General features: G+C 39.9%; 1 protein-coding gene and 1 long non-coding RNA gene across 2 annotated transcripts in view; one reads left to right on the forward strand and one right to left on the reverse strand.

Moving 5' to 3' along the window:
• COLEC12 (collectin subfamily member 12) overlaps positions 1-27381 on the reverse strand; it is a 131122-nt gene that overhangs the window by 14947 nt on the left and 88794 nt on the right. Inside the window, exons 3-4 of the mRNA XM_084621194.1 lie at positions 9737-9859; positions 506-604 (exon numbers count right to left, since the gene is read on the reverse strand). Of these exons, the coding sequence (XP_084477320.1) occupies positions 506-604; positions 9737-9859 (222 nt within the window). The remainder of the gene's footprint in view (positions 1-505; positions 605-9736; positions 9860-27381) is intronic.
• On the forward strand, positions 22029-25420 carry LOC311516848. Its single transcript, XR_014710515.1, has 3 exons — positions 22029-22173; positions 24568-24715; positions 25346-25420. It is a non-coding gene; the product is annotated as an uncharacterized lncRNA (long non-coding RNA).

A 27381-nucleotide genomic window follows, 5' to 3' on the forward strand; every position in this document is an offset into this window, starting at 1 on the left:
CACTTTAAGCACTAATGACCGATGAAGTGCATCTTCTACAAGTGATGTTTTTGCCTCTGAGGTGAGGGTTAAACATATGCCATTTTTTGAACATCTCTGGGCATGGACTCCAGATTTGGAATTTATCTACTAAACATCAGCTCAAAGATTACTGGGTGGGTGAAGACTTTCATTCTTAAGAGTCTCTTCTTTTGTCCATCAATATTTGCATCACTTTACAGCTCTGATTCAGAAAATCATTCCTATTCAGGACAGCTCATAAGCACATCCTGAAGTCCCTTTGATTTCAATATGGTTTCCGTGGGATTGGATGTGATTAAGAGCTGTCCAGAATCGGGAACTAAAATTTAAGATGGAATGGATATGCAGGTATTTGGCCACCTGTTCATCAGACAGATCTGTGGAGATAGAGAACTCTTATCCACTGATATATCTCCCAAAATAATACCACACAAGGACATGCAAATAGGCTGCCTTATCTGGCTTTCAGTTATGTGGAGATTACCTAATTTCTTGAGACCACTCTCCACTTCTGTGAGTTTCTCAGTATATCTTCTGTGGGATGTCTCCATGCCACCTGTAACGTTGTCCATTTTTTCTACAACTAGAAAATTGAGAACAGTGTTAACAGGCATTTACATGTGTAATTTTTGTAGGTTTCATTGTGAGAAGTTCCAACTATGAGATATGGTGTAAGTAATGAGATTTTTATAACAAGTCATATAGATGAACAGTAAACAAGAGTGTAGTAAATAATGAAAAATACAAAATATTTGGGGTCAAGCATAGAAAATACTTTTTAAAAAAAAACAAACAATCAATTTGCTTTCCACTACTCTGCATAACGTCAGAACAGTGTATTCTCTTCTGCTCATATGACCGTGTGCTCTGCTAAGAAGTTAACCACTATGCTTCAACCAAATATTTCTTTTGGTAACAAACAGATTCATCTTATGAATGAAGATTCTTCTGAGTCTTCCTCTTCAATCAATTAATATTTTATAATATTTAACTACTAAAGGTGTCTCATTGTCTAATGAAGGCATGTTGTATGCTTGAGGCTTGTTACCTCGCTAGCAGCAGACTCCCTCTCACTCTCCCGTGGGCCACTTCCATTTAGATGGACCAAATAATTTTCTGATTCTTTTAATCATTATGAACTACATCCTAGCTACTAAGTGTGGAGGCTATGGAACATATATCAAGTGCTGTTCTTAAATAATGTCTTCTGAAAAGTGATGGAGCTTTAAAACTCCTAATAACAATTTAAGGACATTTAATTAAACAGCAGTTTTAAAATAATTCTGATTTGCAAGGGTTTAAACTATGGTCATTCAGCCCAGCCTGGACATATAGCTGTTCCCAATGTTCTCTTGGCTTGGGGAGGTTTGAGTTGTTTTCCTGGCAGTTACGCATTCTGTTGCTTTTCATGGCAACAGTATGTGTACGGAAGAAGGAAAGAGCCAGAAATGAAAAGTTCCAGAAAGCTCAAAGTGCTAAATATATATTTATAAATTGTTACAAGAAAGGGAGGAAATTGAATGCTTCAGAGGCTAGATTCTGCCTTGATAAGGTTGCCAACTTTCTAACTGCACAAAACTGAACACCCTTGCCCTGCCCTGGCCTCGCCCCTGCCCTGAGGCCTCACACCTTCTCCGAGGCCCTGCCCCCACTCACTCCATCCCCACTCTGTCCATCGCTCGCTCTCCCCTACCCTCACTCACTTTCAGTGGGCCAGGGCAGGGGGTTGGGGTGCAAGAGGGGGTGAGGATTCCGGCTGGAGGTGCAGGCTTTGGGGTGGGGCCAGGGATGAGGGGTTTGGGGTGCAGGAGGGGGCTACGGGCTGGGGCAGGGGTGCAGGAGGGAGTGCGGGGTGCGGGCTCCAGGAGGGCTTGTATGTGTGGGAGAGGGCTCAGGGCTGGGGCAGGGAGATTGGGGTACAGGGAGGGGTGTGGGCTTTGGGGGGGAGTTAGGGTGCAGGAGGGGGTTACGACCTGGGACAGGAGGTTGGGGTGCAGGAACAGGGTTCGGGGTGAGGCTCCGGCCGGCTGGCACTCACCTCAGGCAGCTCCCGGAAGCAGCCGGCATGTCCGGTTCCTATGCAGAGGGGTCAGGAGGCTCTGCGCACTGCATGCACTTGCAGGCGCCGTCCCGGCAGCTCCCACTGGCCACAGTTCCTAGCCAATGGGAGCTGCGGAGCTGGTGCTCAGAGCGGGGGCACCACACGGAGCCCCTGTGGCTACCCCTATGTCTAGGAGCTGGTCATGCCAGTCATTTCCGGGAGCTGTGCAGAACCAGGGCAGGCAGGGAGACTGCCTTGGCCCTGCTGCGCCACTGACCGGACTTTTTTAGCAGCCTGGTCAGCAGTGCTGACCGAAGCTGCCAAGGTCCCTTTTCAACTGGGCATTCCAGTTTAAAACTGGATGCCTGGCAACCCTATGGCTTGACCTTCAAGTCCATGTCCATTTTCAGTTTGGTGTCTGTGTATTCAAATCACAGCTAAGGCCAGAAGGTTCTGTCCTATACGCAGATTATTTAGCCTCTGGCCAGAGAGGATCTGCACCACCCCACAAGGGATTCCAGAAGACATTGTGCTGCATTGTGTCACTCCTCCAGTCCCCTAGCATGTGGCAGAAGAGGTGCTGCACCAGGCCTTCGGATGAGCCAGTGTGGAGGTAGGGGACAAAGCCATACCTCTGCCTCCTCCCTATGCCTTCCCACCCTCTTTGGGGGTGATTTATAACCTGGTAGGAACTACAAAAGAGCAGTTGCCTGTGTTCCCCCAAGCGCAAGTAGGGGGGACCCTGGTACTGGGAGTGTAACTTCATGAGCCCTCCTTCTACTCTTTGCACTCATGCAAAGGTCATACACAATCTGGCACTTTAATCTGTGGCAGCCAAGGGGTCCTTGTCCCTTTATTAATCTTCCATCTTATTTTTTTGAAGATACGTACAGGTATATAGCAGGATTTTCATGGGTCCATGCTGCTTCAAAAACATAAACCAAACAGACAGCTAGGGCTACAGTCATCTCTGGGCTAACTACACTGAAGTCAGGGGTTACTTTGGCCCTGTCACAGAGTGATAGCAATCAGCACCTGAACCAGCACTCTGATCACTATTTAACCAGTTAGGGGCCGGGGAAGGGCCTGGTTTAAGCTGACCAGACAGCAAGTGTGAAAAATCAGGAGAGGGAGTGTGTGGGGGGGTAATAGGACCTTATTTCAGAAAAAGCCCCAAATATCAGGACTGTCCCTGTAAAATCGAAACATCTAGTCACCCTAGCCTGGTTACAGAGAGGAGTTCCTGATTACCAGATCAGGTTGGGGCTGGGTAGCTAATAAGCTAATTTACGAGGAGCCAGGATAAAAGAGCACAGGGGTCAGGTGGACACCTCCTCAGGCTGTTTGCTAATCAGGCACAAGTTGGTGAAACCCCACCAGATACTTCCTGGAGCAAGAGTGAGGCTTGAATATACATGGGGATAAGAAATTCTGCCTTATGGCACAAGGGCCTCTGGAAGTTCAGGGGAAGTTTAAATGGAAGTGGGCTGGGGTAGTGGATTGGTTGCCACACCCTTTCATGTTAGGCACGGACTGGAACCCCTTCCCATTAGAAAAGCAAAGGGGTATCCAGAAACCCCAGAGGGATGGAATTTAACCCACGGGGAAGGGAAAAGAGCCATTAAAACACTGCAGTGTTGGAAAATAGACAGGAGAACACAAGCCAGAGAGAAAGTAAAGAAAGGGGAATACCCAGTGAGATGAAGTGGGAGGGGGAAAAATAAGGAAGTAGTCTCAGGAGACAAAGGCAAATTGAGCTCAAGCAGTTATTGGAACAGAGCAGTTCCAAGGGTTGAGGGAACAAGTGACCATGGGAAGAGGAGGAAGGCAAGGCGGGGGGGATGACACACCAGTAGACCCCTCCACAAAACAAAGAGTGAGAACAAGGAGAATGGCCCCCAGGTTGTCCCTGGTGTGAGGACCTGTGGGCCGAAGTGGAATTATGGGGGCTACTTCCACGCAGCACTGCCCCATCACCGGGCCCAAGGTTGTTATGAGGAACTTGAACATTCCTGGGTGGAAAGCTGCCTTGTTTCTCCTTTCCATAATGCCAATGAGCCAGCTATACACACTCCAGTCTGTGTGTGTGTGTGTATATATATAAAAAACAAAACAAACACAAAAATAGAGCCAGAGTGCAGAGTTCTGCATTTCAGGACTGAGATGATAGTAGCTGGCCTTCTGAATACAAGATGCAGGCTGATAGGAATCCAGAACCAACACTCACTGTAACAGAAGACATCTGTTTTTTTCTGTCCTTATTCCTAATTTATGTTACTTAGAATTTCTCAGGAACCCAGAAGAGAAATCAGCTATTTCACTGCATGTTCCCTGATCTAGAATGCTTGGATTTCTTTGTCCTCTTCAAGACTGAAGCCTCAGTTCACCAAAGCCTTTAAGCAGGTTTGTAAGTCTACTGACTTCAATGGAACTTAAGATGTGCTTAAATGCTTTGCTGAATCAAGGCCTTAATGGGCATTATCACATCAGTTATGGTTCTTGTTAATCCCTGATGAAAGCAATGCCCAATAACTTTTTTTTCCTATATGTTATGCCAGCGGTTCTCAAACTTTAGTAATCCAAGGACCCCCATTTTGATTTAAAATTTTGCCACGGACCCCCAAAACCCCTGCTTAGACCCAGGATCTGCCCTAGTTTGTAACAGTCTGCTCTGAGGCTGACACCCACATTCGTGAGTTATTCCAGTCAACCTGACCGCCACCATAGCCCCCTGTCCCTTCTTAGAGGCATAGGCACAGAATTTCACCCAGGGTATATTTAATATTGTTGCTGAAAAATACTGGAGGGTATTTGGGATGTTGAAGTAGTTTAGGCTCAAACTTTAGTATATGTTATAATCCATTGTGGCCTCAAGGAATTGGTGGAAGTCAAATTTGCAGAGACCTTTAAAACTAGCCTGGGTGCAGCAGAGTGGGGAGGCTGCGGGGCAGCTGGTTACAGCTCCAGCAGGCAGATTCTAGGTCTGGTTTTTATGCCAGCCTGGAGTATAATAGAGAGATGTGGAATCTGCTTTAATCTTTGCAGACTGACTGGCCCCTTGAGGTGCTATCGGCCAACCAGGGAATGGCCAAGTGCAGAATGCTCCAGCCATGCCCCTTCCTTACCCTGATATGATCCTTACACTAGGGGTAGCAGTAGGGTGTGACATGAGCTAAAACATGCTGGTTATATACTTGCCAGGAAGATGTGGTTGCTTTTTGGCCCCTCATGCCACTTGGGCAGCATAATAGGGCCAGAGCATAGCAGGAAAACCAGCTGGTTTCTGAGAAGCTAATGTTTTTGGATTTGTAACTTTCATCAGAAAACAGTTATCAACCTTTAAGAAATTTGACTGGCTAGCACATTAGGTGTATATCTAAAAAATGATTCTAATAAGCTCTTGACAGACAAACTGAAGACCTGCCCATAATTTATATTTTTTGATAAAATAAATAATTTCCTGAAGGGGTATAACAAGAGGCCCTATCGAAACTAGATACTACCAGCCAAGATGGCAGTGTCTGAGCTAGGTCCTTAAGCCTTTGAAAGATGTTAATCATCATTAAAGGGTCTTTGTATCATCAGTGGTCCAGTTCCTAGAAAATGCATGAGTCTAAAGCCTATGCGTGTATAACTGGAGATAAGTTTTAAGTAGCAGCCCTGGATCAGGTGGGCTAGATCAGAGAGAGCTCTGGACACAGAGAATTTTTGCTGTATACCGCAGCATGATGCTCAGAGGAGGATCAAAGAGGGCAGTAAGATGTTAGCTATTTACTTCATTAACGGAGACTACTTTATCTAGTTTAGCTGATAAGTGCAAACCCAGATATGTTATACAAACCACTTCTTCTGTTTTAATTCTATTTTCTCTGTCTTTAATAAACTTTGTTTTTGTTAAGATCATTGCTGTATGGGCAATTTTGCACAGACATCCCTTAAGAGATGCAAACCTTGCAACCAATTGCTGAAGGGTAGAATGTCTGGATCCTACTCCCTGCTCTCAGTCTCAGACAAGAAGCATGGACAAGTGTCCCATCCCAGCGAGTCGAGTTACAGAAGCAGAAGGATTAAGCAATAGATGAGAGTTGTTGTGTATTAGTCACAAACTTAAAGCTACAAGCTGCAATATAAAGGTCTACTACAAACTGAAAATAACCAGAAATTCAAATTTCAGGCTGATATTCAAAGAACGTTTACTCCCCGCCCCCCTTTGCCATGGAGTGAGCAAGAGTATAATCATTAACTTTAAATAGATTAGTTTTACATTGACTGGTGCCAGAAGAATCTTAACTACATACTTTTGCATTTAATTTCCTTAAGAAAACATCTGGAAAACCAAGAACACTATTTTATTAATGTTTTTAACAACAGAAAGAATGTAAGTTTCATTCCGAAGGGAAAGGAATAGTAAACTCATCTTGCAACCCCTTTCAGACCTTGATATTTAATTCATGTTTTGGTTTCAGCTTTCTATGGATTGTTACACAGATTTTACAACTAATTTGGAGATTTATTCTGTTTATTTTGTATCCCATAGAGTTATTTTTCTTGCCAACCAAATTTAATCCATTAATTCGTAGTTCTTGACTTTTTTTTTTTTTTAAATAACATAGGTTAGCTAAGTACCATGTAGGAAACTAAAAGTTTTAAAAGCAGCTTTGGGCATTATAAATATAAATCATCAGTGTATTGAAAACAAATCTAATGAAACCTTAGCTAACAGATTGGAAGAATTCCTGATGCTAGCAAAATTCTATCTTTCATTGTACTATCACCATACAAAGGAGAAGCTGAACTCTGAGGTAGAGGGGACTGTTGTAAAAATGTATTTCACTTTTCTTTAGTGTCCAAGATTTAAGGCCTAACTCCTTAGAAACAAACAAAAGTATCCTAACAGTTCATTTGGGGATCAAATATAATAATTTTTTCTCATAAACTGGTATTTCTTCTGATTTGCAGTGATCAGAAAGGTGTATGTAAAAAGCCAGCTTACTAGTGCACAGGATGCAAGTGTGAGGACAAAAGGACAAAATCATCCCCAGTGTAAGTCCATTCACTTCAGTGGAATTACTCAAGAGATAAATTTGACTCAAGAAGTTAGTGTCTTCTGAAATGCAATGGAACAGACAGAACTGTAAGAAACATGCCCTGATGTTCAACCTTCACAATGAAAACAAATATGGGTGACAGGAGAGATGTGGAGAGTAGAGAAACAGGAAGTTGAGGAGAGTGCTGGACTGAGAATGGACTCTGGGCCAATACCATGCTTCCCTCCCCTGAAATTGGGTTTGGTGGGCCCCCAAGTATGATGAATGAATGAGATGTGCATCTTCGCACAAACTCCAGCTTTTTTTCCTTGTGGCAATGGGCTAAGAAATTCCTCTCAGTGATGCCAATGAAAAATCCCAGTGAGTATTACTGAGTTGTAAAGAAGACAAAATGGTTGTAATCATACATGGAAGTGCATAATGGAATGTAGCGAGGAAGCAGAAAGAGTGAGGAAGGCCTTGAGGAGTGTAAGAAAACCAGAACTGGAGGCATGTGGAGAGAGAAGCCTGAAAATGTAGGGTTAGAAAGAGCGAGAGACATTTAGGTGAGGGTCGCCTTGTTTGCTTATTCCCATTCAGAGGTTTCATGAAGGAACAAAGAAATTGCCATAGGTCAGTTCAGACGCCTTATAGAGATAGACTCAAGGAGCTCTATCTATTTAGCTTAACAAAGACAAGGCTAAGGGGTGAACTTGATCACAGTTTATAAGCCCCTATATGAGAAACAAATATTTGATAATGAGCTCTTCAGTCGAGCAGACAAAGGTATAACAAGATCTGATGGCTGGAAGTTGAAGCTAGACAAATTCAGGCTAGAAATAAGATATATAATATAAAACTGTGAGGGCAATGAACCATTGGAACAACTTCCAAGTGGTGGATTGGGTGTTTTTTTAAAAGAGATGCTGTAGTTCAAAAGGAAACATTTTGGGGGAGTTCTATGGCCTGAGTTATAGAGGAAGTCAGACTGGATGATCACAATGGTCTCTTCTGGCCTTGGAATCCATGAATCAAAGTCCAGCTGGTAGGCTATCTCTGACAGTAAGCAGCATCAGATTCTTCAAATGAATATGCAAGATCCCGGAAAAGACAGTTATGCAGTAACATGCCTAATGTGGAAGCTTCTTCTGAGTCCCAGGCAGTTAGTGGCTGGCTTAACATGGAGGACTGATAGCCCATGTAAGAGCCAGATCCTCAGCTGCTGTAAATTGATCTATGCCCACTTAACCTGCTAAGGGTCTGGCTCTGTTTTTATCAAGCTAATATAACTGGGGATCTTCTTATCCCTACAAGTAACTAATCATCATTGAATCCTAGTAAGTTTTTTGTTCCAATATCTTGTAGCAATGAGTTCCATGGGTTACTTATAAGTTGTGCAAAAAATGTGTTTTGTTGTAAATATGTTTAATTTATTACGTTCCCTCTTGTTATTGTATTACACTAAAGGGTAAATGGGAGCACCTTTCATTTATATTCATAGTTCAATACACCAACATCGTGTCTTCTCTTATGAAATCTTCTCTCTAACCAGTTCTGATCATTTTAATTTTTCCCATATAGAAGTCCTTCCAAGCCTCTAAACTGTGTTTGCTGCCTTTCTCTGTCCCTTTCCTATTTCTTCTATTTCCTTTTTGAGGTGATGTGAACAAAGCACAGAATCAAAGGGAGGGGGAACCATCAGTGTATATAGTAGTCCCATTGTAATATTTTCAGCATTATTTTTCCCTTTTCTTAATACAGCCAAGCTTTTAACTGGCTTTTTTCCCTAACCAATACTGCACAGCGAGCAGATGTTTGCATTGATCTGTCAGGAATGATGCCTGTATTATTTTGTGGTGATAGCTGAATTGAATAACAATATGTATGACAGGTTTCAGAGTAGCAGCCATGTTAGTCTGTATCCGTAAAAAGAAAAAGGAGTACCTGTAGCACCTTAGAGACTAACAAATTTATTAGAGCATAAGCTTTATGTATGAGAAGATCAAACTGTTCTTTTCAATGTGCATTACTTTTACTCATATATAATTTTCTCAGGCAAAACATTGTTTAGCATTGTTTGATTCTTTGGAATTTCCTCAGTCTTCAGAATATTTTTTAGAATTGGCTTAAACACTGATGAATAAGCAATTTATCAGGTTTGGCACTACCCTGTTTATCCCCGCTTCCAGATCATTAAGAACAATATTCATTATACTTTTGAACTCCTCAGATAAAAAGTATTAATACATTAAGTGACACCATTCCTGGCCCCTCCTTTACACAAGATGAACTCTAGGGGTGGATTCTGGTACTTGTGTGGAGCCTTACTGAAGTCCTTGGCTCTCCAAATTAATATGCTTCCATATTGAAAACTGGTAAGTTAATTATACATTTTATTTTAAATCTCCACAAATGTCTAATCTAATGTCAAAGCTTTATAGCTGTTTGAAAGAGAAACTTCAAAGTTTGTCTAATGTAGACTATGCCAAACATACAATGAATCATGTTAACAGAAGTTTAATTCTGCAATAATCTCATAACTGAAAATAAAATAAATCCATTCTCCTCTCTATCTCTTTCTAATACTTGGAGCTCTTGCTTGGATTCCTGTTTGAAAGTGAAACACTGTGACAGATATGGTACATACCTTTGTATCCCAGAATGGCTACTGTTATTGTTAGTAAGGCACACAAAATATATAGTAATATGATGGAGAACTTCAGTGCCCAGTTATTTTTACATTTGGTACATTGAGTCCCCTCCTGAATACCTGCAAAAGAAGATGGGACTTTAAAATCAGGTCAAAGAGTAAGCTTTTATTGTGGTTTCTTTGTCTAAATCACATACACATATAATAATTGTACACATACTTGTCTACACTGCAAGTGATAGCTAACATTCCATGGACTCCGGGCTCACTATAGCCTCACTTTAGTGATATGCTCCTTTTAAGGTTTCAGATGAGTAATAACTGGATTAAATTTAACTGGAAAATCAAATGTGGCTTTATTTGAAAAAAAAAAAAAACAACCACTATTATCATGAGTCTGGTAGTGAGACTAGGTTGCAATTAAGCCAAAAATTTATGGCAATATTCTCTGTCTAGATCCTGATGGTATAATTCAGTTTTAACATTCAACTTCCCTGCACTGTTAGCAGTGGGTGACATTCACACACAGAAAAAGTAGAACTGAAATTAAGTACTACTCTGAATGTCTGAAAGGAGACTTTTGCACTATTTTGCAACTTTTATATTGACACATGGACTTAGAAGATAAATATTAGCACTTCTTTTTATTTTCACTGTGTAAAATAATGTTAATGAGATTTAGGGCTTGTCTATAGAAGCATAGTTATACTGGTATATCTCCCTGTGTGGACACCAGCAGGAGTTATATCAGTATAATTATGCTACTCATACCATTTCCCCACATAAGTGAGTTCTAAAAAAGAGAGACTAGGGAAAGGAATCTCCAGTTATGAGAGAAAATGAACCATTAATATTTGGTATTTGAGCTTTTTACAGAAGATATGAATGTCGGCCTGTTGTGAGACTCTTCTGTCAATGATCACAGGTTATAGCACATATATAAGCATTGAAAGCTTTCATTAGATTATCAGTAATTGCAGGGGAAACAGGGACATATAAAAACATTAGAATGTGAAGACCATGTTGGAATGAATGGACCAGGTTGAGCCCTCATTAGGCAAGCATGAATATAGCCCCCTGCGTCTATTAAAAATGAACTTCCTTGACCTTTTACCCTATTTATTTACTACTAATGGAGTCACAAAGGAGAGCGCTTTAGTAGGTTGGGTGTACCAAATTACTGATCTAATGAAAACTTGCTCAGAAACTTTTTATGAGTAAATTATATTTCCCCTGGGGATCAACCCACCAGCTGATTTTACTTTTCTCCAACTTGTGACCTTCTGCACAGTGCTGTTCTTCAGGGAAATGCACAGGCAGCTTCAGCTGTGTTTATTGAGGACTGATGACAGAAATAGCAAGTTAAGTCAACTCTTGTTATCTCAAAGAGTAACAGGTTCTCGTGGTTTTCTTAAACCTAAAGTGCTTTAAAAAGGGATTTTCATACAGAGGCAAATTCAAGAAGAGAGATTTATACATAAAGTAAGTTTATTTGATGAGTTATTTTCTCAGTCCCCTTTGCTAGTGTTATTTCATATATCAGGCTTGTATAACACTGAAATGAACACTTCACAGGCCAGCTCCTTCTTACACATTATGATTATGTGGCGAAGTCACACCATAATCTCATTGTTGTGACATCACATTTTGTTACAACCGGATGGATGTGATGTCATGGATTCAAAATTATGAAGTCACTGTAGGACATAGAAGAGAAGCTCAGTTGGGAAAGATCAATTCCTTTTTCAGATAGAGATACAAACCTCTCAGTAAATTGATACATGTAGCAAAAAACGGTGGGAAAACAAGTTAATGCATTTATGTTCTAAATCTAGGTTTGTTAGCATAAGCCATTTGGCCAGAAGCTCCAGAGGGGAAAGGGCTCTCTGCTCCCCGTATTGGTGAAAAGAGAGCTTCATTTGCATAGGCTATCTACCCACAATCCTGCTGGTGACACTTGCGGAGTCACCATAACTAGACACGAACTTGGATTTTGGGGGCAATGGGCTCCCAGAGCAGCTTGGAGAGGGGAAGAGGATTTTATCTTATGACAAAGAACTGGTTTCCAAGCAGCTAGGACTCTACTCAAGGGTTTTAAGTGTGGTTGGCTCCCCTTCCTGGCTTGTACAGGGTCTTGAAGTATTTGTGAGAGGGAGTTGTTCTGCCTGTTAACGGTCCCTAGAGAGGGAACACAGTTTTCCGGGCGGGGGCTTGGGCCAGTTTACTTATTTGTCAAGAAGATCCCCAAATATATTGAACACAGATCTTCTTGCTGTCAGTAACGGCTTGGAGGGAGGGTTACTTTAGGTGCAGTGGAGTGCATGGTGCTTTTCAGACAAGTTTGAAAACAAAATCCCTCCTCTGAGAGGTATATAATTTAGGACCTACTTTTGTAAGTTTCTGTATGCTCTAATTATCCATGGAAATTAATGGGAGTTCAGGGCACTCAGCACATCACAGGATTGGCCTCTACCTTATACAGGTAACAGAAATTAAAATTAATGAGAGCAGGATCAAGCCATAATATGAAAGGGCAACAGACCACAGAGGTACAACACAGAGAAGGAGGCAGAAAAAAAATGCATGTTTGATATCAGCTGCATGTTGGAAATTTGTTTGTATTAAAGTCTCACATTAAAGTTACTCATTTTCAGCTTATGATCTGTTTGCTGACACTGTACTTAATTTGATTCCCTGTGCAATGTAACAGGCTGCAACTCTCACTGATGCCCCTGAATTTAATACTGTTCATCATCTAGCACCATATATGTACTCGTATTTCGCAAGCCACCTGCTTCCTTCTCTTGGTTTTCTCTCCCTATGTATGGTCCAATTAAACAACACTTGTGCTTTATGGATCTTTCAGTTTCAGTGTATTTCAAATGGACATAAAAATGGCACCTGAACGTGAGACACTTCCATTTTTTTAACAATCCACTACTGTCAGTATTGAGATGACACACACACACACTACATAATAATAATAATGATAAACACCCATTTTTTCATGATTTGTGTGTAGAAAAACAAACATCTTCTGTATTTTCCACTGCATGCATCCGATGAAGTGAGCTGTAGCTCACGAAAGCTCATGCTCAAATAAATTGGTTAGTCTCTAAGGTGCCACAAGTCCTCCTTTTCTTTTTACACACACTACAGCAGCCACACTTTAAAAATTATATTGTAATCTAATCTACCCCAAGATCTAATGTGCACAAGTGCTGGAGCAGAAAATCAGGTAGTTGTAAGTGGGTCCCTCGCCCCCCCCCCACAACTTTGGAGACTCTAGCACAGATAGCTATATCAATTTAACCTCTTCTGGGCTGTGGTATTTGTCTTATGTCAGGAATACATGGTGTCATAAATATAAAGGGAAGGCTAACCACCTTTAAATCCCTCCTGGCCAGAGGAAAAAACCCTTTCACCTGTAAAGGGTTAAGAAGCTAGGATAACCTCACTGGCACCTGACCAAAATGACCAATGAGGAGACAAGATACTTTCAAAAGCTGGGAAGAGAGAGAACATCAAAGGGTCTGTGTCTGTCTGGGTGAGGCTTTTGCAGGGGACAGAACAGGAATGGAGTCTTAGAACTTAGCAAGTAATCTAGCTAGATATGCGTTAGATTATGATTTCTTTAAATGGCTGAGAAAATAAGTTGTGCTGAATAGAATGAATATTCCTGTCTGTGTGTCTTTTTGTAACCTAAGGTTTTGCCTAGAGGGATTCTCTATGTTTTGAATCTAATTACTCTGTAAGGTATTTACCATCCTGATCTTACAGAGGTGATCCTTTTCTTTTTACTGTTTCTTCTATTAAAATGTTTCTTTTCAAGAACTGAATGCTTTTTTTCATTGTTCTAAGATCCAAGGGCTTGGGTCTGTGGTCACCTATGCAAATTAGTGAGGATTTTTACCAAACCTTCCCCAAGAAGTAGGGTGCAAGGGTTGGGAGGATTTTTTGGGGGAAACACGTTTCCAAACAACGCTTTCTCAGGAACCCAGAGAAACATTTGGTGGCGGCATTGGAAAACCAAGGGCAAAGGATAAAATAGTTTGTACCTTGTGGAAGTTTTAACCTAAGCTGGTAAAAGTAAGCTTAGGAAGTTTTCATGGAGGTCCCCACATTTGTACCCTAGAGTTCAAAGTGGGGAAGGAACCTTGACACATGGATATTCATTTTGTTCCTGATAGTGGCTGGCCTTCTGATTAACTAATTAAATAGAGAGGACTACTAAAGATGACAAAAACCTGGATCTGTCTCAAATGAGAGAATAGGTACTGAACTATTTCCAGTATCTCTGGCGGAGCTTGAACAATTTAGGTTCACTTTGCTTAAAGTCCACCCAAAGTTGGTTGATCTGGTACATAAGAGGCACTTGTGAACATGGTCTCATTAAGGTTGTCTTGTGGTTTGTTAAGGTCCTTTCCTTTATAAAGGAAACAGCCATATTAGTCTGTCAGACTAACAAGAGGCAACATGGGGAAGGATTTAGAGTGAGCGTAGGGTATATGTAAAAAACTGCAACATAAAGTAGGTACCTTCTCTCAACCTTTATCATGGGAGCACAGAGTCATGGCTTGAAGTCCATATTCGATCTTTAACAGGAAAAACTTCCACTTGAGTTAATGGCATTTTGGCTATTTGGAGCCCTGAGTATAAAGACTACGAGATTTGGCTTATAGTGAATCACTGTTATCTGGCTAGGTTTGTAACATCTCATTTGGAGATCTTTTAATTAACTCAGTGGAACCAGTGTAGGACATTTTCCTACAAAGGGAACATATGTAAATCACACAGAACTGGGCTTAGCTTGAATCAGATCTTTGTTGTTCCCAACACAACATATTCCACTATGCATTCTGTACACATGGTTTTAATGATGATGTGCTCCCAGACATTTGTCACTAGCTTTGCATACCCAAAAGTCAGGGTCACTTCCGGATGATGAGCATTGCTCACTGCTGACTTTATCAACATTTAATAAATATCAGCTGTGACATGCTGTGCCTTGACACACTTTTCTTTTTCCCCGACTTATTATAATACAAGCTTTGTTTTTTTCTATTCACTGTTGGGAAGACATCTGGCCAAACAGACAGCAAATCAGTACAAAGGAATCCTGCTGGCTCACATGTTTTGGGTACCCCCATCTCTGTGAACCAAGATCGTCACAATAAACATGCAAGTGAGACATCCCCCTGTTACCAGCCTTTGTAGTATTTATTTTTACAGCATTACATTCTAGTGACTGGGAACTTTGTTTTCCCGCAGGGGGTATCCATCTGCAGACTCCTTTTGTGCTACAGATAAGGCATGGGTTTTTTTTAATTACAGAAGGCTAAACGCATATTCCCTTTGCCAGTCCGCAAATAGCTTATCGAAAGCCAGAAGCCTCAAACATATTCTGTTTCAAGGACCACAGTTTCGAATGTTTGAGTATAACATGTATACTGTACAGATTTTCCTGCCAAATACTTCTTTTGGAATATTTTCCACTGAGCTCTCTTCTTGGCTCTTGCTTCAGAAACTTAGGTGGCCTCATAAAATCTGTGCTATAATGTAGAGTTGTGATGAAAACCCAAAATTCCCTACATAACCATGACAAAAAAGCATTGGTAAGATAACTGAAATATTGGAAGAATGTAGTGCAGGAAGCCAAAATCAATGCACTATTTAGGAAAATTCCTTTCCAGTGTGATTCAATATTGATACAGCATCTCTTGTAGCATGCAAGGAAGGCTTCAAGTGTAGTTTATATGCACCTTTATAAAACATTATCTAGAATCATGGATAACTAGAGTCATGAACCTAAATCCTTATTTAGTCTAATTTTAAAGAGGCTCAGTATAAGCAATTCCCACAGAATAAACATTGAGAAGTAGATTTTAAAATATATTTAGTTGCCAAAAGAGGCAGATAGGCACCTAGTGGGATTGTTGAAAGCACCTAAATGTCTGACTTCCTAATGCCAAGGGGAGTTAGATGCCTCAGTGCTTTTGAAAATCCCACGAGACATCTATCTGCACATTTAGATGTCTAAATACATTTAATAACATGATCCTAAGTAACTAAAATCAGGGACCCAAGTTTGAAAATTTTAGCTGGTGTAACTGACAAGTAAAATCATGATGCTTTAGCTTTAAAGACTGATAAATCTTGATAAATACCTTTAAGCATTAGGAAGGTGGTCTTACATCAACGGGGCATAAAGAGGCAATTTTCAGACTTTGGATCTTACATTTAGGCATCCAGATATGCATTTGGGTGTTTGTATTGACATCTCAGGACATCTAAAATAAGTATCTGACTGCCTGAGTGACAATTTGAGCACTAAAGGGGAAAGATTAGGTGCTCAGACATGAAAACTGGGCTCAAAATATTTAATATTTGGATCTGCTGGAGTATTAAGGGAACAAAGGGCATATTGCATTAGTATGTTCTATGCTCAGCTTACCAATGTTAACCTTCAATAAAGCTTGGAGATCGTAGAATCCAGCCAACCACAAAGTTTTAGCTGAGATTTGCAACTTTTTCCTTCATGTGGTTTTTACATGTTATTAACCTACTGCTTCATGGTATGAATCCATATAATCCCAAGTGAATAGTTAGGTTATAAATAGCAAAACTGATGATTCAGATAAATTCTGATAGTTAACATATCTTAGAAAGCAAAAAGTCTGTAAAACATTTTAATCACTGATTTTCTAAAGTTTACAAATTACAAAAATAGGCTGATTTTTGTTGACTTTTTCAGGAACATCCACTTTGTTATTTTAGAAGTTGATTCTGCATCATAAAGGCTACAGTGGGCATTGAGGGTGCTCAGCAATCACAGGATAAGGCCCTTAGACTATGGTTATTAAGTACTCTAATTTATTAAGTACTCTAAGGGCCAGATTCTGCCACTCTTACTCAAGCTGAGTAGTACCTTACTCCACAATTCTCCCCTTTGATTCCTTAGGGCTCCTCAGAGAGTAAAATACTGCTCAGAGAGAATAAGGTTGGCAAAATCTGGTTGTCCCTTAGTTTATATATTAAACACACAAAACCTATTGTTAAAAGAACATATGGTTGCAAAGTCAAAAGTTAGGTAATGCCAGAATTAAAGTTGCCTGTACAATGCATTCCCAGCATCCTCACCCAACAAATCCCAGCTTCCATTCTCACCCCTCGCTCCTGGTCTCCTTGCCTGCTGGTCCCAGTCTCTTTGCCCAGCCAGTCCCAGTCTCTCTCTCTGCACCTGCCTCTAGTGCTGGTCTCACAAGATTCCTTCTCCCAGTCTATTTCTTTCACTCTCCACTGGTCTGGCCTTTGAATCAGATAGATTCCTGCTCCATGCTGCCTAGGTATCAGCAAGGAGGTCATTGAGAGCACAAGTGAGACGACTCCCTGCTTTCAGTTCCTGTGCCCAGGCTCACACCAACCCAGAATAGCTTGGAGCAGCTGTTACAGGGAAAGTCCAGCTTCACACCTCTAGCTCTGGGCTGGGGCATGCTCAGTTGCTGTGTGAGGATGATGCATACACAGTCTGGTCAGAACTTGGAGCTGTGAGAGTCTTGAGCATGCTCAGTGAGGACAATCTTTGGAGATTTTAGCTGCTAAAATAGAAGTCTCTATTGAGCATGTTCAGACTCTGATTTTTCAAATTCTTATTACATGGCCAGATTTGCATGGTGATAGTAAAAAGCACATTCCTGACACAAAGGCCACCCTGCTGCCAAATTTTGAGTTCTTGCTCCAAAGCATGGAAAAAGACACCAGAATGTTTTAACATGTACAAAACAATGTATTTTCCCCTAGCCTTGTTCTTAGAAATAGCTGAACCATTTTGGCTGAAGTTTTCCAAATATATTCAGCCAGGAGCAGACACCTGGCATGGAAAATTTCAGCCCAAATGGTTAAAGTTTGGCAAAATTATAAGTAACTGAAAATAAGGCTTTATAATGGGAAGCATTAGACAACCCTAATAATAGGCAGCACTATCTGACCCGCCTACCACACTACTGAAGTTACATGAGAATCTCAGGTTTCTTTAAAAAAACAAGTTTCTAGCTGAACTGGTTGCAGAGAAAAGCTTTAAAATGTGAATTACAAAAGCTCAAAACCAGAAGGCAAATAAAAGAACCCAGCATTTATTATTGTTTTAAATGTAATGATTTTTAAACCAGTCTTATGACTGGGGGGGGCTGAACCCTAATTTTTGAATACTTGGGGTTGGCAATACTGGAGATGTTTAATATCGTCAACTTCCATTGAGGTTAATGGGAATTGAAGGCACTTAGCACAGCTGATGAACCACTAAGGCTGTCAAAGGCATCCAACAGAATCCCAATTGGATTTGGGAGCCAAACTCACTTAGGCTATGTCTACACTTATCAGGGATCGACGCTGCTGTGATCGATGCAGCGGGGGTCGATTTAGCGGGTCTAGTGAAGACCCGCTAAATCGACCGCAGTGAGCTCTCCAGTCAACTCTGGTACTTCACCGGAATGAGAGAATTAAGGTAAGTCAATGGGAAAGTGTTTCCCGTCGACGCAAAGCAGTGTTAGACACCGGAGTAAGTCAACCTAAGCTACATCACTCCAGCTACGTGACTAACTTAGGTTGACTTACTGCAGTAGTGTAGACAAGGCCTTAGACAAGTGGTTCCCAAACTTGTTCCACCAGTGCTGCTTCCAGCAGCTCCCATTGGCCTGAAACAGTGAACCGCAGCCAGTGGGAGCCGTGATCGGCTGAATCTGCAGATGCGTCAGGTAAACAAACCGGCCTGCCAGGGGCTTTCCCTGCACAAGCAGCGGAAGAAGTTTGGGAACCACTGCCTTAGACACCTTTGAAAATCCCAGCCTCAGTGTTTTGCTGGATCAGGCTCTAAATTCTGCCCATGCGAAAGTAGGGAAAATTCTTCACTGCAAGATCTATTCTGTCACATGTCGTGGTCCCTTTCCATGAATCCATTATCTCACTTCTGACCTAATAAAGGATCCCAAAGGGCTGGCTTTATTTTCTATGGAAAGCTCCCAGCATCAGAAATACTTTATTATGTGCAGTATATACAATCCCTTTCATTAAAGGAGGGAAGAGCCCTTATGATTCAGATTGACCATCATCTCGCACTTATTTATATAACCCAGCCAGCATTTTGGTTTTGGCTTTGTACTTGTTCATTGTAGAATACAGAATGAATTTTCAAGGTTCCTAATTATACACCTCAACAACCATAACCATTTAATTATATAGTATTACCAAACAATGTCCTGCAGTGATTAAACATTCAATATCTTAATTAAAAGGGTACAGAAAAGGCCCAGCCACAACACAGGCAAACCACTGAGTGTCTGAATGGTTTGTTACACAAATATTCTGAGGAGAGCTGTAGGACTGTCATAGTAAATTTTGAGGAAAATCATTATAGTGCAATGTCAAGCCATAGAAATGTGGTAAGATTATTAAACTCCCAGGGGACATGAGATCTTTTAAACCATTATATTAAAACAATGCATCTAGATCTAAGATCAATCCCGAGCAAACAAGCAGCAAATGAGGGTACTTTGAAATAATAGTTTTCAACGGGTGAGCTATCACTGCATTCAGTTAATGCAAATCAAGCAGATGATCACTGACTGCACTGCCCTGGAAGTAAGGAAATCCAATTAAACCGCTCACAAGAAAGAAAAACTAGAAAGAATTTAAACTTGTGTATGAATTAAGGAAGTGTACACTGACTCACAAGACAGCCAAAACACCAAGTAGCATTCCAGCTAAATGTTTTTTTCAAGCTGAGCCATATGTGTGCACACACGCACGCAGAGGAGATTTAGGCCAAATAACTGAAGAAAATTCTGAACAGTAAAATTTATCGGATTGTGCAACAGTCTCCTTCGAGAAGAAGTGGAGCTCCATTGTTTGAGTAAATTAAAACTCAACGAACAAAAACCTGGAAAATATATAGAAGGGAGCTGTCCTTCAGAGGCAGGGCATTTAGCCAGATGGCCTAATATGTCTTTTCTTTCCTTAAATCTGTTTAATTCTATGATGTTCAATTCTTAATCAAAGCAAGGAGCTTCATCTTGAGTGTTCCCAATGGAAGGTAGTTGCTAATTAATGTTGTATAATTTGAAGACCAATCAGTGTATCTGATCTTTGTCCCCTAATTTAACTTACCTTTTGTTTTTCCTTCAGTGTAATGTATTAGGCTTAATTTATATTAGTCTGAATTTTTATACCGTGGTATCGGAGTGATAGAGATTACAGTAATGGTACCTTGGTAGTTTTAAGGCAGAAGAAATAAGAAATGCATGCTGCACTGCTCTTGAGCTTCCTTTAAGAGACCAGAATAAAGAAGTACCATCATGGTCCCAGGAGAAGGTGTAAGGGTTCTTGGTTATGATGTTGAGCACCAATTATATTTGCATGGAGGTGGGGCTTATTGGGGAAATAGTGACATTGCTTAAAGGGGCAGATGAAATTCCCAGGACCTTTTCAATCAACCTTTGCATTACTATTTCCAGACTTTTTGAGTGCTTTACTTGGCAGCATAAATGTTCTTTTAACATAGATTTAAAAAAAATAGAAAAAATGAAAGCATGTGCCACTATTTTGTAAAGCACAGAGGAACACTCTCTCTCGCCCAATATCTACACACGATGAGGCTAGGGCTTCTTCTTTCACACATATTGTCATATTCCATAAGCCACATATATTACAACTAAAATTTCATTCAACTTTCTTATTCATTTATGTGCAAATCCAAAGGAGACTAACTGTTCAGTAGAAATGTCTGTAAAATTTCTATGTATGCACATGTGCAGTGCTCATGGAATGTTGACAGGTGATTAGTTTTATTGTATAACAATACCCAATATGCATCCATGAACTATGTTTTTAAACTCTTATAACTCAGAAGAACCAAAATGAATTTTCACCAGACCAGTGTAAGACACATGTATGCTCTTGGGAAGATATTTCTGACAAACTCCAAGCTTCCATCACTTGCCACTGCCATGCTACAGCTGTCTAAATAAGGTCCCAAAATAGTTTATAGCAGAAAAACTGCAGTGTCTCTTTTTTCCATGCTTGCAAACTGCAGAACCATCTTTACTGAAAATTTCAGATTGAACAAATGTGTGGAACATCCAGTTGAAAAAAATGAAATAATGAAAATGATTGGGTATCCTTAACTATAGGCTTCACAATATATGGTAATGGAAAACTGACTATACAGAATTGGAGTAAGTAAATCATGAGTTAACAGCTTCAAATGAATATATAGCTTTTATCCTGCTGCCACTGAAGTCAACAGCAAAATTTCCATTGACTTCATTGAAAGTAGGATTATCCATAATGTACAAAATACTTTTTTTTCCATATGAAAAGTCTAATGGAGGGCATTATTCAGGATTTAAAATGGAAGAGATGGAGGTTCTCCTGTTAATCTTGAATAAATAACAGCAAAATAGATCTCTTACTTGGAATGAGACCAAATGAATAAAATTATGCACAAAAATAATGAGGTGAATGAAGAAGACCAATTTGAGCATAACAGGACCTCATATAAGAACATGAATATGGAAAACACTTGGACTCTATAAACTATGCATCAATTTATCAGGCTATGGCTGTGGATGCGCATTGTCCAAATCCATTTCTGACTAGCCTTTCCCATGGTGTCACCAGTATGCTCCAGCTCCTAATAGTGCATGGTTGCATTTAATCACTGAATAGAAGAGGAAGATCTCTAGACACACTAGGTCAAATTCACCTTAGTGTGAGAGGTTACAAATCCATTGACTACAAATCCATTCCTAATCTCAACAAACTGCATGCCCACCTACAGAAAGAAGTTCAGCTCAGCTTTAAATATTGTTCTACTGAAAAAAGATCTGGTATTAACTTCTTAGCTCTCTCAGTTTCCTGGCAGACACACTTCTTTAGTATCCAATTACCTTGCTATAAAGACACACTTCTTTAGTATCCAATTACCTCAGCATGAGCTTCCCTCACCAGACCAGAGCCTGTTTCAGGCATTTTTGCCAATGCACAAGGGCTCTGTAAGGCAAGGAAGCCACAGTTTTGGATTAATGGACTTCTCTCTGCCTAGGACTAGCACTCCATAAGTTTGGGAATTATCTGCAATTGTGATTTTACCTCTTATTTTAAATTCCTTTATATTTTGGGGAGGTAATTTTCACGGCACTATATTTCATAAATTATTGTATGATGCTCCCAGCACACTGGCAGAACAGGGACTAATAGATACATTTCTTGTTTTTTCTCTTAATTAAGTTTTAGAAATAGGCAAATGCCGCATTCTACCTTTCTTTGCAAACAGATTATGAATCATGGAATTAAATCTGCTTGTCACATGTTAGGAACAAGAGAAAAAAGACATTTGATATGTGGAATGGTGTTCTGTGCAGTTTGTATTTACAGTCCAGGTAAGTAACCTATCGATAACAACATAAACCCTGTTGAAATAATATATTTACTATGTCCCTTATGCCAGTATCTTCAAATTTGTATGTAAAGGAATAAGTCTGTTAAGTAGATAAAAATCCTACTGCAAACTGGTCAACAAATTTGGTCAACAAATCTGCAAACCTGTTAAATGTGTGCACATCTGCCCAGCAACAATTTGTCACATATATACATAAGGAAAATTCATTGAACAGCCACCTAATTAAGCAATAAACACACTACAATAAAAATAAACCTTACTATAATATGTGCTGGCTGTTAAGTGTGTTAAAAGAACATATAACCCTTACTTGATAGTTTGTGAAAGCTTGAAAAAATATTAATTGTGGGCTTTTTGAAATACCTTTTATCATGTGAAATGGCAAGGAAGGGAGAAATTGTATTTGTACTTTTGTAAAGAACATTACTGAAAATTTTGAAAAAAGGCAATGTTACAGACAAGACAAAATCTTTGCTCATGACTGGATGAAAGCAGTCATGTGATAAGTCTGAAAATTATGTGTGCTTACTTGGAGGTGAATACTACTTGGAGCAAAGCAGGCAGAAACGTAGGTCACTGCACTAAGAAACTTAGGATCCCAATTCTGATCTGACTTATACAAATATAGCCTCACTGGTTCGACAGAGTTACCTCTGATTTATATGAATGCAAGTGAAATCACAATCAAGTCTTCACTCTTCACATTTTTTGTTTTAAAAAACTAATGCACAAGCACAGCAACCTGTTTCTAAAACAAACTAAATTGCCTTCATGTCTTCAAAATTCAGAGGCATTGAGTCCCCATTATGCTTTCATGCTCAGCAAAATTTCAGTTGAAAAATAATTTTGGTTTATTAGGAGTGCAAAAATTGTCGACAAATGTCTGTTTCCATGTAGTTCTATTTAACACAAAAAGTTTTTTGGCTGGTTGCTTGTATGTCAAGTTTCAGCTCAGAGTGAATCTTTCCATGGCTGAGGTATACACTCCTAAAAAGAAGTCTGGGAAATGCTGATAGACAATTAACTATAGCTAATGCCACACCATGAACCACACCATGAACGGCACAGCTTTCAATGTGATGTTGGAGTGTTCACATGTGTTTCATAAAATATGCATTTTGCTAAACATATTTCACAACTCACTCCCTCTGACGTGTGAGCATCTTATTCAAGCCTGCACAGGATGAAAATGGTTGAAGACCTAGGCAGAATACTTTCACAGCAGAGACTATTGTGTTTGTCTACTTTGCATGCTTTTCTTGTTCTTTACTAATGGCTTGAAGTGCAAGAAAAGACAATTTCCTGTACACTGGTTTAAATGCAGCATTGCTCGTTTGAATAACTTTTGTCTTGCATACTCTTAACAAAAATATGTTGAAATTCTTTTTAAAGGTGGACAGAGTCAGCTCATATAACTGCTGCTGTGATAGTATTTTTAACTGACAAGATCCAAGGTGTAGTTTCTATAACTGTATAAAACCAAGTAATTAGGATGCAGAGTTGCACAATTAAAAGTGTCACTTTGACATGGATGTAACCTTAAAATAGACACAGCCAATAGACTAAACCCTGAGCATCTCCAGTTGTTTTAATCTCTATCAGTTGGAAAATGTTCTGAAAGCTCTTGCATCATAGAATCAGAAGTGGCTATGGCCAGCTTATGTATAATGCTCTTACTTAAGACTAGGCTGGCCTTGTCTGAAGTAAGGGCTCCCTTTCTCTTCCCATCCCTATTTTCTCAAGATCTCTGTTTAAGTGAACAGTGTTTTTTCAGAACTGCCTCTTCCTAAGTATTTTTTCAGGGATGCAGTAGCAAATTTAGGGCAAAGTCTTGCTGCATAGGAGAAAGAAAGTAGAAGATAGAAGAGCAGTCATATTTTTAATAGCCATTTCATTTCTTACCTATTAAAAATACTGTATTTTATTGAGCAATGCTGTATTAAGGTCCAAAGCTCCATGGATGTGAGTGGCACAAAGTGTCCCTCTTGCAACCCACTCAGCAGGGACACAAACTGTGCAAGACACACAAAGGGGGACAGGCCACAGCTTACCTCTCCACTGGCCCGGTGTGCAAGAGGAGAAATAGCTACACTCCTAAAGGGACATAGCACCCGGTGTGATCTGCATGCACACTGGCGACCTCCTGCTGGTATGATTTAGCACCACATCACCCCAGTATGGGGATGTGATTAAAGACAAAATAGAGCCCATAATTAGTACTGGAAAAGAATAATGACCACCACCCATTAGAGATTTGAAAGGGACTTCAAATAAAGGGGGTGAGTGTGGATCAATAGCCAGTACTCTCTCGTACCCTGAGACACTGTCTGAATGATTTTACTTACAAAGACCATAATAAAAATGTTTGTTCTAGGAACAAATAGGATGAATCAGAAGACATGAACTCCGGATATGAATGAAAAGCCTGTTTGTGTCTAGCACAATTGGAGATATTGTTTAGGAACAGTTCATCCATGTGAAACTATGACCCTGTAATACTGCCAAGGTCTGTGAGAGCTTTGGTGAGTAAGCTCTGGTTCTGCATGCTAATATTGCACAGTCAAGCAATCTTATCTGCTTTGTTTTCTCCAGGGAACATGTGCAAGCTGTAATGTGTAACACAGTTATTATGGGCCAGCTTCTCCCATTGTTTCTAATTGTTCTGGGCGCTTGAAAGAGGGCAAATTTAGAATTCTGAATTTCTGGGTGGCCCCTCTTCCTATAATGGGCCGAGCACCAAAGCCCCAGAATTGGATATCCCTGAATTATGGGGAAGTTTGTATTCAGATTCAGATCTCTAATCTGTGGCTTGGGCCCATCTCCAGAGCCTTCTTCAGAGCTGCTCACCACATTTTAAAAGGGAGATTTTGGCTATTTTGTTGGAGTGCTACTTATTTCTTGACAGGAATACAAAAATGGATGGAGGGGAAGAAAGAAAGTTCTGTGAATGAGCTGTCAGTATGGATTGGGGAAAGAGCATAGGAACAATTGAGCCCTAAATCATGCTTTCTGCAACTGCACAAAAATCAGTCAACAACATGCCCTGTAATGCCAGTGATTGTTAAAAGGCCCAGTAGAGAAAGCAGTGCCTTTGGATTACAGTACTAGATAGTAACTGATTCATTGTAATTTATCTTGGCACACATTCTCAGATCTGAAGTGACCTTTGGAAGATGCCAATCTGAAGTGAAATCTGATGCCAATCTGAAGTGAAATTTGGAAGATGCCAATTTCTTTACATGGACGTAGAAGATATTTACTGAGGAAATCTTGGTTAGATGGCATTTACTGAAACAAACAGTTCAATCAATTTGGTCTTTATAATCCGGTTCTGACCACAGTGGCTGTTGTGACCATGTTTCTTGGTCACAGAAATAGAAGTAAATGTTGCATTCTAGAACCATTTGCCCAATAAGCTATTTAACATTATACAAATCTAATAAGTGATATAACACATTAAAGAAGTGCTGAAATGCTGTATCATTTTCTGAAATATTGGACACCTATTCATGAAGGGAACAGTATGAAAATGTGTTCTACTGGGGACTCAGTGATGGCTTCCTTAGCCTTTCCATCTCGGTTCTCTCACAAAGCAACTTGTCCATTTTTTGACAGGGTAATTGGTAAAGTTGTCACTGCAGCTGCCTTTTATTGCCAACAAATGTGAGTCCCAGTGAGTTGTAGCTTTAATTCTTCATTATTCTAGTCTCAGGGGGAAAAAAATTACTCTGCTTTCAGCTGTAACTCTCGCCCATGCCAGGAAGGGAAAGTGAAATGTGCATTTTAGGATCTGCAATGTGGTTGTGACTCGGCTGCTTCTTCCTTCAAAAATGGCATAATCAGTTTAGGGATTGTATGAAACACATACGCTTGAATGTGGCAGGTTCTGGAACACATCTGGACCCAGCCCAATTCTCATGGAGAAAAGCTCAAACAGATGATTGTTTTTAAAAATGTATAGTTTCCAAGATTTGTTGCAGACATGACATTTTTTCACCTTGCTCATCCAACAAAGAAGATGAGAAGAAAGAAGAAAAAAAGAGGAAACAAAGAAAAGAAAAATCTCTAGAATGTGGACAGATGAACCCTCTTTTGGACACAACTATGCTTCCTTCATTACCTCTGATGGCTGTTAACTGCTTATATGCCAGAGTAATATTGTGGATATCTTAGATTAACAGGTCATTTGCTGCATTTCCTAAGGATGCCTAAAATGCTGTAAAGAAAAGGATTAAGGGCTGTGTCTTTCAACTTATCTGTACAGTGCCTGGGAAAACTGAACAAAAGAAGAAAATCCTTTTGAATTCTCATTTGGTTTCAATGTTGGGATTCTGTGCCAAGTCCCAGTGGCTTGAATCTAAGAGTATTTTGGTTCATCAATACTACTTTCATATGGAAGCTGAGCCAACTTCTTTTCACAATTACTCTTGTGGATCCCCACAGAAGTGAATAGTACTGCTCCAATGTATCCGAGAGCAAAATTTGGCCTGTCAACTATTGCCATTAGTGTTGTCTGACTGCTTGGTAAAACTTCTAGGAAAAGCACAAGCTGAAAGTGATTCTGTTTTGCTAAATCAAACTACCTCACACATTCTGTGTGGCCTGAAAAAACTAGCCGGTTTCAACAACTGGTAGTTGTTTATTTTGAGAGAAGATGAATGTTGGATTCTTTGCATTGTCTGCCTCTAAAAAAAATATAAATATTTGCTTTCTTTGATTTAGACTTTTAAAAAATATGTGCTTATATTTATTTAACTGGACTGGATTTGTTTATCAGCCATTACTGACTGAAATTCTGTTTTCTTACAAGACTATTATGCTAGATAGGTCAATAGCTGATGGGGTAACTTACGCTACAGGTTAAGTTAGTTTTTGGATGTGCATGCTCATCCCATTAACTTCCAATTCAAGCCAATGCACATGCACTCAAATTGGCAGGATTTGTCCCTAAATCTGCATTTGTGTGATCAAAGAAGCAGTTATGGACTCTGAAGTGAACACATCGTTGAGGGAGCATTTGTAATGTGGATTTTGAAGACATTTAATCTGAATATCACTATTAAAAATAAAGTATGGGTATTTTAAGTTTGCTCCCCTCTAAAACTCTTCAAATTTATCCTTAGTGTAACTCCACCACATAAATCAATGGAGTTATTTTTTCACAACTGATAGTGTCCTTGGTGCTGTA

The sequence above is a fragment of the Lepidochelys olivacea genome (assembly GCF_965140295.1).
Source record: "Lepidochelys olivacea isolate rLepOli2 genome assembly, chromosome: 2".
Classification (NCBI taxonomy): domain Eukaryota; kingdom Metazoa; phylum Chordata; order Testudines; family Cheloniidae; genus Lepidochelys; species Lepidochelys olivacea.